Raw genomic sequence first — 16,227 nt, forward strand, 5'->3', positions numbered from 1 at the left:
ATGACTTGTTTTAAAACGGTTTAGAACAGATTAGAAAGTAGACTTATTTCAGCCATTAATAGCTGAGAGCAAATTATTGTCCAGGTGGACAATATTTTAAATTGGAATTAATCTAAAATTGAAGAAGAGCTTTCTAATCTCTATTAGTGCTCATTGAGTAATGAATACTATATTAAGGAACAGCAACAATTGCTTCCTGCATTGTTTACAATATTTCTTTGATTTGGATTTTAGAGTACCAGATTTTGTTCTAGACCAATCCCTGTGAATTAACTCTGCTGCTATTATATTCTTACATACAAGTAGAGACAATGTTCTTCATTTGGAACATTCTGTGCTAAGACCAACAGCTTTTTTTCCATTACTTTTTATTTTGGTAGATTTTATTTATGTCTTTGAATTCTATTCACAAAAAAAGTGCCTGGAAGTGCAACAGTGGTACTTAATGTATATGCACCCTTTAGAGTAATCATATTTTTTCAGGCCCATACAACTACTTTCTATTATTGCTATATGATTTGGAAGGGAGGTGTTACTGTAAAGAATTGTAATCAGATAATACATTCATAAACCTGCACACTCTGAAGCATCTTTCTGGAAACAAATCCAACACATGACTATGAATTTATATAAATATCTAAATAAGCATTACAGTATGCATTTTGGAACCACAGGACAGATATTAAGTAAAATTTATTTGTAAATCTTATCAACTAAATTTAGAGGTTTACTTGCAGGTTAGCAATGCAAAAATTATCAGGAATATTATGAACACTTACTGGGAATTTGGGAACTTGAGCACACATAAATTTATTTATTTATTTATTTATTTGGAGTTTTTATATGCCGCCCAATCCCAAAGGACTCTGGGTGGCTTACAAGAAATATAAAAAAAGACATAACGACAAAACAATTTAAAAACAACAGACACTCCTCATACATTCATTCTAGTCGGGGCCGGACCTCAACAGTGAGGTCAACAGCCCCAGGCCTGCCGGAACAGCCAAGTTTTTACGGCTTTCCTGAAGACCATGAGAGTGGGTATGGTCCGGATTTCCAGGGGGAGCTGGTTCCAAAGAGTCGGAGCAGCCACAGAGAAGGCTCTCCTCCGAGGGCCCGCCAGCCGACATTGTTTGGCCAACGGCATCTGAAGGAGGCCCAATCTGTGGGATCTTACTGGCCGCTGGGAGGTATGTGTCAGCAGGCGGTCTCGAAGGTATCCTGGCCCTAAGCCATGTAGGGCTTTAAAGGTAATAACCAACATCTTGAATTGAGTCCGGAGACCAATTGGTAGCCAGTGCAGCTCACAGAGGATAGATGTAACATGGGTGTACCTCGGCACACCCAATATCGCCCGCACGGCCGCATTCTGAACTAACTGCAGTCTCCGAACGCTTTTCAAGGGTAGCCCCATGTAGAGCACGTTACAATAATCCAGCCTCGAGGTAACAAGGGCAATAAATAGCAATGCACTAAAAGACCACCTTTTAAAACTGTTCAACTTACCCCTTCAGCTAGTTCAAAGAGTGGAACTGGTTTTCCTTTACAATTTGAAATCACTATCTTATCACCAACAGCTGACGTTGTTACCAAAAAGTTATCTGAAATAAGAGTCATGGAACACAACATGTGCTTTTGTTTAGGCAAAGTTGTTTTAGTTGGGAAGAAAATCTCTTTTAAGTAGCCATTTAATCACATGCATTTCCAATCGAGAGAACAGTACATTTTCAAGTGTTTCTTTAAAAAAGATATAATTTATTTTGGCAATGACCAACAATCCCAATAATCAATAGGTATCCTGGCTGTTCCAGCACTACTTATCTCCAATAGCTGCTTAAGGACAAATAAACTACAGTTATAACAGCGCAGGTGGCTAGATTCTGTGGAGCAACACTGGGGATTCATCCGAAACACATGATTAATACATCATAGCTATTTTACAAAACTAATGTAGCAAACCCTTCTGTATTACTACTCTTTTGCATTTTAGAATTTAATGATTATAGGCTTCACAGTTTAAGGATTGATAGTATAATATAGTTAGTAACTGACAGATTGGATACCAAATTGTGATTTTAATATAGATTTTATTGTTAATCATTTTATTCTAGAATTTTTAACTGAATATTCCTTGACTGTTTTTATTTGTTCTGACCTCTGGTTGTAGACTGTAATAAACATGATTTGATTTGACAATGACCAGAAATTATGAAAAGGTTATAAAAATATTCTATTTTGGGGGGGGGGGGAGGGGGGTAATTATAACCTGTTCGTAAAATAAGATTCAGGAATAGAACAAGACAAATATGGTATGATTAAATGGATGTCAAATTTTAAAAAGACAACATGGGAATATCTATGGAAGGTAATTATCAAATTTACTGCAAATACCCAAAGAAAATTGTACATGATTGATGTTTTTTATGGATAGGTTAAGCCAATATTGACTGCCAAAATAGATAGTTCATATACAAATTGTAGGAAATAGTTGGATCACTAGTGTTTTGCTTTGTTTTTTGTATTTGGAGGCAATATCACAAACTTCAACAATTCTAAAAGATGTTCCATTGTAAAAAAAATAAATAAATAACAACTTTTTAAACAGCCCTTTTTTTAAAATATTACTAACATACCAAGTATGTTGAATTGGCTCTGTGTATGATAAAGATGTTAGGATACTTTATTTTTCTTATTGGAAATGGTACATAATAAAGTCCTTGCAGCTATGGCAATATGCTTCAGTGTGAAAGACAACTTTATATTTAAAAAAGTCTTATGCTTATTTATCCAAAAAAACCATTTATGGGTTATAATTCTGCACATGACATTAGATCTGAAGCTTGGGTTTATCCAAACATAAGACTTTTTAAAATATTAGATTTTGCCTGCTTCATTATAATATTTTTTTCAGATTAGATAGAAACTCCAAGTGTTTATTGTGATTGATGATTCTTATTAGATTAGTTGCCTCTGCTAATTACTGAGTACTGTTTTGATTTTAATAATGGTTTCAACATGTCAAATTGATATAAATCACTTTTATTTGTGGCATTAATCTAATACTATCTCAAAAATTCTTAGCTTTTATACAGCTTTTAAATATCATTCTCTTTTTTTCTTGCTTGCATTTTCAGATATTTATAATGGAAAAAAAGCTGGGCTAAAAACTTGCTCCCTAAATATTTTTTGAGCCAGTACTTTAATAGCAGAAACTCAAAAGAGACATCTACATTTTAGCTATGAAGTTTATTGGTGAATGAGCCAAGAACACCAAGCACAAATGCAACAATTAGTTTGCTATTTCTAGCTCAGGGATCTCCTTATGCACAAAGCTTTGTGCGCCATACCACAAAGGACTTAGAACTTCAGCTTTGAAGCATTTAACTGATACAGGCATATAGTTATTTCTATTACAGCTTACCTATCTGGTTATTTCATTGGAAGCTCAGCGTGAGGTTTGACTTTTTCCCCATTCTTTCATTGAACATTTTTCAGGAGGTCAAGATTGAAATTAAATGCCTTTTAAGACCTTTACCTTTTCAGTTTTATTGTTTTTAATTTTTCAGACAAGCAGGTGATCAGTATACCACCTAGCTCGTATGTCGTAACATTGAACAAGGAAGAAACCCATGGCAACCCATGATACCAAGACACAAGTAGGTTGTTCTTCTGCAACGTATTTATTCCCAGATACGATTCATTTAGAATGGTACTAATTTTAGTAGGTTTAGCCATCTCTAATTCTGCATACAATCAAGTCATGTTCGATGTGCAATATTCTTGTTCTCCATTAGTTTACAACAACCATTTAGCATTTCAGATATACAAAAGTGACCAGAAAATGTCTGGCAATTAGGGAGGCAGATTATTTCCAAGTGGTTTATGTTGAGCAAATAAAATACAGAAATTGGGAAAGCAATTCTAAGTTATTAGGTAATGTGTCAAAAAAAGGATAGGACTCACTATCATAATTTTATAAATGAACCTTCTGCTAGCATGAAAACTGTTACTACATAAATTTTATCCAAACCAAATAATAAAAATGATACTGTAAAAAAAAAATTACTTTCAATATCATGGAATATTCTTCTCATTCAAAGAAAGAACAAGTTGAAAGAGAGGGAAAGCCAGACTTTATACCGACAGGTCAATTCTATGCTGAACAGGCCATCCATGTCATTCTTTGATATTGCTATAACACAACAAAATGACTCTATGAAAAATGGTTGAATAAACCTGATAAGTAACATTTCACCTAAATGAATTACTCAAATTAGAAATGTACATGAAGAGCTAAAATGACAGTTGAATTAACCTTTTATTTATTCATTTATCCATTCATATATCATTTATATATTTTGTTTTGAAGCACAAGTGCAAAGCACTTAGAGGAGTTTGTTCTTCTTGTTCTTGTTGTTAAAGCCACTACTCTATTTCCTTCATAATCTAAGGTAGTTTTGCAAGACAACAAAAGCATGGAAAATAACATGAAAATGTTTTACGGACATATTCTAACATACAGTATGTGGCTTCTTCAGAGCACTGAACAGAAGTTAAATGAATATACAGGTAATCCTCAAGTTATGACTACAATTGGGACTGGAATTTCTGTTGAGGTAGACATAAAGCTTATTGTCAGGTAACTGCACTCCTTAGTGACAGTAATCCCAGCACTCCCCTTCTCCACTGTTATACAAACTCCATTGGTTAGTTGAGGACTTACCCCCGGCCAAGCTATTTCCACCCAGTACAAGCCTCAGTTTTTCCAAATAAGGGACTGCTTCTCCTTCAATTTCCCCCCACCCATTTCTGTCCTTTTGTCGAACCTGCACTGTGCTTTGTGAGACAGCAAGCAGCTCCAGAACTATGACGCTTTGGATTACTTGCTGTCTTGTGGCTCAGGAGCTTCTTGGTGCACCGTGGCTTTTGGGGCTGCAGGAAGCCTTTGAACTACAACTCAGATCAGTGTTTGGGAAGAAAGCCTTGTGCGTCTAGCAGTTGCCTCGAGAAGGGCCAGGCCAGGTGGGCTTGGTCAGCAGTGAGAACAAGAGGATGGTGAAGGTGGGGTGAGGTGGAGGAACATGAAGCAACCAGATAGAACAGTGCAGGGAACCAAAAGGGCAGAAATGAGGGGATAATAAGGAGGAGGGGGAATTGAAGCACTCTTGTGGTCATAAGTGCTAAGTGCCTAAATTTTGATCATACACTGAAACAAGGGTAACCTCAAGAATGAGGTATAAATACCATTTGTTTAGTCCTGCCATAACTTCAAACCGTTTTATTACTCAAGGACTGCCTGTATTTTTGTTTAAAAGAGAGAAAATTCACCTTAATATAAATTCTTTTTTCTTTTGCCAATGGCAACATCTGCGATATGGAATTCCCTGTAGAAAGAATTTTGAATGTTCATACCTGAGGTGTCATAAATAGGCAATTAGGACAATTGCTATTAACAAACATCCTATACAGAAATACAGTTTCAGATATTGAAACAATAAAGGATACTGTTGCTACCCCAGCATACTGAATTAACTGGGTGAGAAGATGCATGTGGAGTAAACTGGTCCACAATAGTTATAGAAGATGAATCCCATATTTTAACATCGTCATCTCCTGAAGAAGCAAAACGGACGCCTTCCTGCATCTCTACACCTGTAAAGGAAAAGGAAAAATATTACAAATATGTTTTCATTAAATATTATTCTATCTGACAACAATAAACCTACAAAGGATAAATAAAATTAATACACGTCGTGACAAACATTTGTTGCCAGATATTATCAACAGACATATTTTTATTGCCACAATATATGGGGCACATACAATTATAAACAAGTACCATAAACCTAATCATCATCATCTCAGATTAATTAATCCAAATTTTTGTCATTAATAACAGCAAAAAGATGTCAAATATTCAACACAAATATTTATGATCTTACTTTTGTTATGCTCCAATGTTTCCAAAATGTAATTTCTAAAAACAGTTAATTGAAACAAAGTGAGTAAAAAATATTTGAACTGGAGCCAGATTTGATAACTAATGAGTTGCTAAATCTGTCTATAAACACTACATTTCCAACCTGATAAATTGTGGAGCATCAAGTGTTTCAGGAAAGAAATACTACCAAACAAAATAAAACTACAAAGTATGTTCATGGTGCTGGTTAAAAATGTCTTTCCTTTTCTTTATTAACAAATTCAATCACTTCACATAATTCTAAAAAAATTCAATAAATGTTCATTCAAGCTACAACTGAGTTTAAATATAATGCTAACTCATGGTTCATTTGTATGATTTGTTGAACAATCTTACTGTCCATTCACACATTACTGTATGTTGTAAAACTTTATTTTGAAAGGTGGAATAACTATGAAGATTTTGGTCACAGAATATTGATCCAGAGCATATTCATATTGGAGGCTTCCAGATATCCATACTTCAATTTCATTCATTTGGCTGTTGCTCTAATATAATATATGTGATGGAACAAGATGGCCAACTGTTAAATTTCTCAGTCTGAGAAAAATTCTTTTCACTGTAATTTAGTGCAAATGGTACTGATATTAGATGGACAATCTATTTTTACATTCACACGTATTCTTATTTTCACTTATATCCCATGAATAAAAATCTTATCTATATTTTTCTCTGCATCTCAGCCTTCCACCCACCCTAGCACTTTTGAGAGGTTGGGGAGGGGGAGGATAAAATATTGGTTATCCTCTAGTAAAAGCAACACATGATTTGTCAGCACAACAGAACAAAACCACATTTTTCATGTTAACCTGGATAAAGCACCACTTTCACTAATGAAAAAGAGGATGGGAATGTCTATGAAGATTCTCAATTAGGTCATGGTTGTCCCAAAGTGCTTTTTTCAAGAGGCAACTGGACTTTCTGATTTTTCTTTGAAGACATTTTGCTTCTCATGCAAGAAGCTTGTTCAGCTGAAAAAGCTACTTCAAAGAAAATCCAGAAAATTGCCTCTTGGGAAGAAAAAAAAGCACCTTTGGGAAAAGAAGATGGGAAGCGATACTTTTTCTAAGCCGCATGCCTAGGCAAAATAATTTAAGATTTTTTAAAATATAATCTTACCTTCATTTGAAATTTAAGAAAATATGAAGTATCACCCATATGATAAACAATCTGTATCTACCCAGTTTTAGCATGCAATAGATTCATTTGCCAGTATGGTTCAAATACCCTCTCCTTTCCTATGATTAGAGCTACCTTCCAGTGTTCCTACTCCAGTTTCTCCATTTCCATTGGCTGGGTTTTTCCTACCAATAATCTCTTATGACTTCAGCAGTTCTTGACTGGAAGTAAGAATATAATTTGGAAAATGAATGCCTTCTGGTGCTGCTAGTCAAACTGGAAGCAGGCAAGGCAGGGTCATTAATATAGAAGTAGATCTGGAGAAAGACCACAAGAATATAGATCTGGAGAAAGACCACAAGAAGGACAAGATAGACGGCAAACTACACAACTACCAGACAAGGCGCACCATCTCCCCTTCCCAGAAGGGCAAGGTGCCATGGAACAAAGACCTAGCCGTATGACTACCTGACGAATGGAAAAACAAGCTACAATGCAACAACCTCAACAATCATTGGCCATTGATCAAGGAGTCACAGCAACAAGCTCAGAAGCCATGGGAGGAGCTAGGCCAAAGGTTAAACAGGCCATGCAGGAGGCTCTAAAAAAGCTTCAGCCAACCAAAGATGACAACTAAGATCTTGACATGGAATGTCAATGGACTGAACTCTCCACAGAAGAGAAAGAAAATATTTCACTATCTTAAACAGTTCAAGAATGATATAATTTGTCTGCAAGAAACTCATATCAAATCAACCAATCAAAAATATTTGTTTAACCCCAAACTTGGTCAACATTTTGTGACCTCTGCTACGGAAAAGAAAAATGGTATAGTTGTATACTTAAGAAAAGACATTAAGGCTGAACTAATTGAAGCAGATCCCTTTGGAAGATATATCGCGCTAGACCTAATCTTAGAAGGGAAAAAGACATTACTTTTGGGAATTTATGCTCCTAATCAACAAGACGGATTCTATAGAAATCTTCACGCTAAATTAGTACAGTGGGACTATAAGTCTTGTGTACTATTGGGTGACTGGAATGGCGTGATTGACACTAAAAGAGATAAGAAGACCTCTCGCCCTAATACTAAAATGCGAGCTAAGCTACCCAAACCTTTTTTTGACATGATGGACGACTTTGAATTGAGAGATATTTGGCGAGAAAGAAACGCAGAGGAATATGATTTCACCTTCTTTTCAATCCTTTTCAAGGATTGATTTTATACTAATCACTAATGATTTACATTCTAGGGTGAAGAAGACAAAGATTGCGGCGATGGTCCTTTTGGATCATAACCCAGTTTGGATGGAATTGGGAAGGATAGTGCAGGCAAGAAGATCTTGGAGGCTGAATGAAAACTTATTCAGATATGAGAAGTACATTAATGATTGTAAAAAATTGTTCTTTGAATACTTTGTTCTGAATATGAATAAGGGTACACCTATGCAATTTGTATGGGATGCAAGCAAAGCGTATATGAGAGGAGTACTGATGAATATAAACAAAATACATAGACATAAACAAGGGCTAAAACGAAAAGAATTGGAAGAGGAAATTAAAGGGAAAGAGTTGGAGTTAATATTGAATCCAGGCGATACAAAGGTTAAGGAAGCAATTACTGTATTAAAATCCCAATTTGATATGTTGATCTCTGATCAGGTAGCCACTAGTTTATTATATGCAAAACACAATACTTTTTGTAACGCAAATAAACCGGGCAGATGGTTAGCTTATCAGATTAGGAAAAAAACAAAAATTGGAAATGTAACCAAATTGATTTATAGAGGGAAGGAGGTGTTTCAACAGGAGGAGATTCAAAAGGCATTTAGGGAATTTTTTACAGAATTGTATAAAGGGGACAAAATTAAGGGTTTAGATATAGACAAATACTTAGATAAAGAGAAAATACCCCTAGTTAGAGAAGAGTACAGACAAAAGTTGAACCAACCAATAACCTCAGGGGAAATCTTGCAGGTAATTAAGCAACTAAAGTTAGGGAAAGCGACAGGCACAGATGGCTTGACAGCGGTTTACTATAAAAATTTACAGTTAGAAATGGTAGAACCTCTTAGAGAACTATTTAATAAAATTCAAACAGAAGGTAAAGTGCCCCCATCTTGGAAGACAGCGTTTATATCTTTAATACCCAAAGAAGATCAAGATACTACCCAACCAAAAAATTACAGACCTATCTCATTACTTAATGTAGATTATAAAAATTTTACTAAAATACTAGCAAATAAGTTAATGGTGGTTATGCAACAATTGATACATACCGACCAAACAGGTTTTATACAGGGGAGACAGATGAAGAGTAATGTTAGAGTAATATAGAAGTAAGAATCCAAGAGTGAATCAGCATTAGCCTTGTAACAGTATAATAAAAGTAATTTGTTAAAAGTAATTTTCAAGGTTATAAAAAAAAATCCCCAAAGTCACTCATGTTTGGATTCCTAAAACACAAATGAATAGCAATTCTGTTTAAATTTAAATGGCTCAATAAGTCTATAAAAAGAACTACAAAGAAATCTTGTGACATGAGTGTCAAACTTCATGAAATATTTCTGTAGAATTAAAACCACTCCTAAAGCTCCTAGAGAATTTTTGAAGGAAAAAACGTGGGTGAATGTTTCAAGGCTGGTTATTTATAAATGCACCCTGTGTTGACAAAATCTCATAGATTGTGTATAAAATCTCAAGTGGGGAGGGGGGAGGAACACTCCTTTAAAAGGAGAATTGCTTGTTAAGTTACTTGAAAGTCCAGCCAAAAAGGAGAGAGCATTCAAACTCAGAAAACATTAAGTAGGTTCTTCTCTCCCCCTCCCCTCTTTCAAAAGATATAGTACAATGTATAATCCCCTTCATGGATTACTCCCTTGTCGTGGAGCTTGCGTAGCTCAATGAAGCTATGAGCTATGCCATGCAGGGCCACCCAAGAAGGACAGGTCATAGCAGAGAGTTCTGACAAAACGTGATCCACTGGAGAAGGGCATGGCAACCCACTCCAATATCTTTGCCATGAAAACCCCATGGACAGTACCAAAAGACAAAAAGGCCTGGAGGAACGTTGTCCATGGGGGGCGATGGGTCGGACACGACTTCGCAACTAACAACAACGTTTTTGAATTTCTCATTACATAGAAACAGCAGTGGCAACATTTTCTACTTTAGCTCTTAACAGACACATTTCCCATTAAAAGGACATGAAGAGATGGGACTCCTCCTATAAGTGCAGGTCAGGGATTTAGGGTCATTATGAGCTCATAGATAGTGCAAAATAAGGCCATAGCCAGATGTCCTTTGCCAGCTCTCTTTGGTGCACCAGCTGTAGTCCATCCTGGGATGAATTACTCTTTCTGCATTAACTCATTGGCACCATATGAGTTTGTTTAGATTACTACAACATATCCTACACGGGGCTGTCCCTGAAGACTACTCAGAAGCTATAACTGGTTCAAAGGCAGAGGCTACACATTAGCAAATCAAAGTCCCTATAATCATACAACACCTGCCTTGTGGTCATTTGCTAATTACCATATATTTCCAGATAAAAGTCAATGCTGGGTTTAATGTACAAAGTCTAAATGTTTTGCCCGAGATACTTAATAGGTCTGCTTTTTCATCATGTTTTTCAGTTGCAACCCTATATAGTGCAATAGAATTCTCCCTTGAAATTAAGCTGACACTTTTGTTACTGGTTTTCTGGAAGATATTAAAAACATGTTTTGGAAGGAAGGAATGATCATAAATTGTGCAAACTGCATTACAATAGAATTTTGTATTAATTCTGATTTTAGATTTTTACTATGTTTTTGCTTTTATAGAAATGAACTGCCAATTTGGTTTTGGCACTGAACAAATAGAGCAAACAAATACCATATTTTTGGACTATAAGACGCACCAGAGTATAAGACGCAACAAGTTTCTGAAGAGGAAATTTTTTAAAAAAAGTTTTTACACTCTGCAAACCTCCCAAAAACAGCCAGTTTTCATGAAAACGGGCTCATGGTTTTTTTTAAAAAAAGGGCATGAATAGCCCTTAGGAGGTTTGTAGAGTGCTCCTGGGAGGGTGCGGGTGGGTCCAAAAATGAGCAAAAAATATTCATTTTTCATGAAAACGGGCCCATTTTTTGTCACAAAAAGAACATGGATAGCCCTTAGGAAACTTATAGAGTGCTGCTGGGGGGGGGCAACAAATGGGCCATTTTTCACTCATTTCTGCCCTCCCCAGCCCCCAGGAGCTCTCTGAAAGCCTTCTACAGGATATGCATGACCATTTGGTGAACAGGGCAGAGTTTCAGGAGGCAAAAAATGCTGTAATCAGTGTATAAGACGCACCTAGATTTTCAGCCTCTTTTTTGAAGGAAAAAGGTGCATCTTATACCTCAAAAAATACGGTACTTGATAATCTACATTAATTTTTTTCATGGCTCCATGAGAGCCCGGTTCGGAGGAAGAGGAGGAGTTGGAACCAGGACCATCTGACATTGATGGCACGTCCCTTAGCATGTTTGGAGAGGCCAGGGGCTGAGGACGAGACTATCCCAAACCCCCTCGGGCATTGGGGGAAGTGGTAGACCAGGCAGAGAACTGCCTGCTTTCACAGAGACAGGCAGTGCGGTTGATAGGCAGATCTCCTCTGATGCGGATCCAAAGACTCAGATCTAGATCTCAGGGAAATCTCATTCTAGAAGGGAGTGACAGAGAAGTTACATTTCCTGGGTCTTAATAGATGGCATTATTTAATCAAGTGCTCCTGGAGTGTACCAACCCTATCAGCTCAAATCAAAAACAGATAAAAAAGGCAGTCCCTCAAATAACCAGGCCATATATCACATAGAGTTTTATAAATAATAATCTACACCTTGATTCATACTTGCAAAGAACCAGTCAACCAGTGCAGGTCACGGAACAGAGGTATCACACGTCCATACACATATTGCTGCATTCTGAACCAATTGAAGCTTCAGAATGGTCTTAAAACACAGCTCCATGTAGAATATGCTGCAATGGTTGAGCTATGAAATGCCTAGGATTCCTGATCCTAGAAAAAGCACAATTAACACACCAGCTAAATCTATGCAAAGGGAATTTGTCCAAAGATGCACAACTAGCATACCAAATAATACCAGAAATACAACTAGCACCCCAGATAAATCCCGGAAAAAAACACAATCCCAGAAGAAATACAACTAGCACACCAGATAAATCTTTGAAAAGGGACTTCCTGACCACAACTGTCCCTTGCTAATCAATCAAGAATTGAATCCAGGAAGAATTGCAACCATGCTATAATGGAGAAGTCTATCATCATCCAAGATCAAAAATAAAAAACCCTGGAACCCACAACCACTTGGGTATTGGGACCATCCTAGTCACTTGAGTATTGGGACCATCCAACCCACTTAGAAGGAATCACCTCTGAGTCCATTAAGACCCCTTGACTAAATGATATAGCAGCACAATTGAAATATAAGATTCCATACTTAGTAAGAAATGTGTACTATATACCGTACAGATTTGGTAATTTTTGAAGAATGGAAAAAAGTCAAGTGATAAAAGATATTAGAACTTTAATGAGAACCGCCAACACAGTGACTTGTAGCTTTCCATAAAAAATGTTAATTTCAAGAAACTGTGAATACTTTTGAATGAAACTGAGTATCTCATTTTAACGTGCTGCCATAAAAAGCTAAAAAAAACCCACCTCTGAACATTCAATAATTTACATGGTTTAAATTATGTTTTTTGTCAGAATTTACTTTATAATCCATGTAGGTACAAAAATGTAGTCCAACAACGGTTGAGGTATTTCATCTTGCATGTTAAAAACTGAATGAGGACAATGCCTCAGATTTCAGTTTTATGTAATAAAGTTAATTCTCTTCTAGATGCAAGCTCTGAAGAAAACAATCAAGTGGATAGTAATTCCATAATTATTTTCATAAATTTGTCATATCTATTTGGCAGGCAGGTTTCTAGAGAATGTGGTCCAGGAGTGGCCTGCACAATAACAGTACAATGTACTGTTTATGGAACTAAACAGGATATATATTGAAATTTTACTGAAATACTACTGAAATATAGTCAATCAGTACAATAACTTCATATTTGCAGCATGTGGAAAAGATTCAGAATTTTGTTTCACAATTTATGTAAACATAATGATCTCTGCGCACAACTGTCTCACGTTGTGGCAAACAATGGAGATACACACTTAGGAGCCAGCACAGGGAGGCAATGTGGTTTCAGCTAATGTATGTTAATAAATTATCAGTATCATGGAGAATGAATAGACTTGTACAGTTCATTCTGCATGAGAAAATTCCAAAGATCAGAGAGAAAAATAAGAAATGTTATACTTTTTCCTCTATGACTCCCTAAACAGGCTGTATAAAACGTTGTAAAATTATGTTCACCACAAATTAAGAAAGGTGTTTTACATTCTATATATTGTTTACATTTGCCACACAACGCATCTATTTGAACTCCATGTCCTCCCCACCCCCCAAAAAATAGTACACAAGACATTTGTTGCTCCCGGAGCTTTCCAAACATCTGTGGAAGCCTTTCATTGTAACTGCCTGCCTGCCTACCCGTCAAGTGAATCAAAGAATCCAATTCTTCTATGGAAGCCCTCCTGTATAAGAAACGTGAGGAAGCCATAGCTAGAATTCCTCATCCATACCGAGTCGGGTTGAACTCGCATTTTCTAAAGACAAACCCTACTGAACTAAACCAACTTAGTTTAGACACACAAAGTGCTGCGGAGAAAGAACTGCGTTTCGGGGTTTTATCTGGGGCGCAGGAGAAACAGCGGAGGATAATTTCGCTCAGACACTTTCCAGCGGGGAGGCGAAGGGTTCCTATTTCACACCTAAAGCTGCCTCCCACTCGAGGAAGCTAAGGGACCAATCCTGCCCGGTCAGGGTCCGTTGTGCCACTACGGGGACCTCGAAGAGCCAGAGCCAAAATTGAGGGAGGCACCCCAGACGACCACGGCCAGCTCCAGGACGAAGCAGAGGGCGTGCCGGGCTCTATATGACCTATTCCGATTCAGACTACAAGAAATTTCGCTTCGCCCTCACCTTCCCGCTTCTCCGGGACACCCCGGATAACAGTCTATTTAGCCAGTCCGGGACATTTTTTTCCCCCTTCCAGCGTTGTCCTTTCACAAACCAAAACAACCAGCGCGCTCGACCCAAAGCGCTCGGAGCTCGACTTTTCCCCGCTTCTTACAACTTAGCAGACCGTCCCAACAGCCACCGCGAGAGCCCGCTACCCACCCCTTTACGGCAGCCGAGAAAGAGCAAAATTAGCGAAGTTGCGCTCGTGTGCTAGAAACGAAGGGAGGGAGGGGGCGGAAGCGAGGAGACGAGGCTTATCCTGAAAAAGTTGCCGTCGCCATGGCGGCGTTTCTTTGCCAAGAGTGAGTGTTGCTGAATGGGGCGAGCGGGTAAAAACGGTCTTGGTAAAACTTTTTTTTTTTATGGCCCGGGGTTCGTGTTTCCTATTTTGCTAAATGCTTGCTGTAATCTTACACGGCGCTCTGAACAAAGCAGAGCCACCCGGGAGGAGGAATGACGGAAGAATTCGGGAGCAAGGGAAAAACTAACGGATGGTGGCCTAAACGTTCGAGGATCTAGAGTTCTTTTCATCATATGCGCGAATCATTGTAGAAATTCTGGGCATACACACGTACCTTCCAGCAGGTTTTCATTGTCGTTTTTTCTCCTCGTTTTGTTTGATCTACTATTGGCCACAGAGGACAACAGCTGTTGAACTCTCCTTCACAAAATACGATAGGTTGTCGTTTTTAAGGAGCCAGAGATTGGCTTTGGTGACATTTGCTTTTTTGGCTCCTCAGGCCCTGGTTATCTTTGACTCTAGATTATGCTTTCCCATACTTGACTGGTGCATAATTTGGGTCTCTTCATAGACTAGTGGCTCTTAACTCGAAAAAGAGGGGGCAGCTATCTGGCTCTTTGCAGATTCCCCTTGTGTGTCAATTGGACCCTTTCAAGATCATTCATGCCTAGGTTATTCCCTGCTTGTGTTACTGCAAAATATGAGGCTGACCTTGAGGGTCACCCAGGTTGTAGCAGTATGCAGTGGTGGGCACCTGTGTACCCATAACAGCACAAGTTGCACTGACTTCCAGTTTCCTTCCAAGTGCAATTTAAGAGGATGGTTATTAACTTGTACGATACGTTATTCGCAGGACCACCTTTCCTTGAGGATGTATGCTCAACTCACCACATTGGATAGAATAGGCATGTTCCTGATCCTTAAATGCTGCCATTTTACATTTTGCCCAATGTTGTGTCCCTTGAGGAGTCCCCTACTCCTTTAGTCATCTTAAAAGCACTTAAGGTTTGACTTTTCCTTCAATTGCCAGGTAGGTGAGATTAACGTGGGATAAACTTGTGGGCTGCATGCGAAACTTTAACTGTGGTGCCAGGTCTTTTTTTAAAAATTTCATTGTTGACATATATCATTTTTATTTTGGGACTGTGCGCCACCCAGAGTTTGGTTTAGGACAGATGACCGTATAAAATGTCTTAAATAAACATTGCATTGTTTCATATTACTGAAGAGATGCTGACAGAACTTCTTTAATGATGCTGATTCTCCTGAGGCTGAACGCAGACCTGCTGTGCCTAGACAGATGGCAATATGTTTCTCCCTTCTCCCTCCCTCGAATTCTATATGAGAAATTAGGCTCAATTTGTTACTGAAATAAACTGGGACTTCAATATCAAGCCTGCAAAATAGCAGGTACTGGCAACAAAAAAATGTCTTTGGACAGGCTTGTTTGTGGGCAGTTATTCAAAGGGAGAAGACTGCTTTGATGTTTTTGAAGTTTTGCTGAAGTTTTTTTTTCCCTCTACTGTTTAGGGCAATGCTGATAGTGGTTGGTAGAAATTGTGACCCAGTATAACTAAGGCAACAGAACAGGAAAGAGAGCAACTTAAATGTTTATTGAAGGCAAAATGGGAAAGTAGGCTTTATTCTAGTCTAGCACCTTGCAGAATTTAATAATTTGTATTTATTGCATGGTGTTTTCATATATTTTTATAGTCACAGTATTGGTAAAAATATAGTATATTTCACAAAAATATGCT

General features: G+C 37.7%; 1 protein-coding gene and 1 long non-coding RNA gene across 4 annotated transcripts in view; one reads left to right on the top strand and one right to left on the bottom strand.

Moving 5' to 3' along the window:
• Nucleotides 1–14,360, bottom strand: part of NEDD1 (NEDD1 gamma-tubulin ring complex targeting factor) — a 39,801-nt gene extending 25,441 nt beyond the window's left edge. The window contains exons 1-3 of one of the 2 annotated variants that reach the window (XM_087723325.1): nt 14,191–14,360; nt 5,506–5,652; nt 1,507–1,601 (exon numbers count right to left, since the gene is read on the bottom strand). In XM_087723325.1, coding sequence (XP_087579451.1) covers nt 1,507–1,601; nt 5,506–5,644 — 234 coding nt within the window. In that variant the 5' untranslated portion in view covers nt 5,645–5,652; nt 14,191–14,360. The other variant, XM_087723326.1, reaches the window with a different exon arrangement.
• A 111-nt stretch (nt 14,361–14,471) lies between these two features.
• The window catches only part of LOC106537418 (uncharacterized), a 33,646-nt gene continuing 31,890 nt past the window's right edge, over nt 14,472–16,227 (top strand). The window contains exon 1 of one of the 2 annotated variants that reach the window (XR_015697738.1): nt 14,472–14,531. This is a non-coding gene — a long non-coding RNA (uncharacterized LOC106537418). The other variant, XR_015697739.1, reaches the window with a different exon arrangement.

This window comes from Thamnophis sirtalis, unplaced genomic scaffold, assembly GCF_051295495.1.
Source record: "Thamnophis sirtalis isolate CommonGarterSnake01/CBP01778 unplaced genomic scaffold, rThaSir2_p1.2 scaffold_9, whole genome shotgun sequence".
Taxonomy (NCBI): domain Eukaryota; kingdom Metazoa; phylum Chordata; class Lepidosauria; order Squamata; family Natricidae; genus Thamnophis; species Thamnophis sirtalis.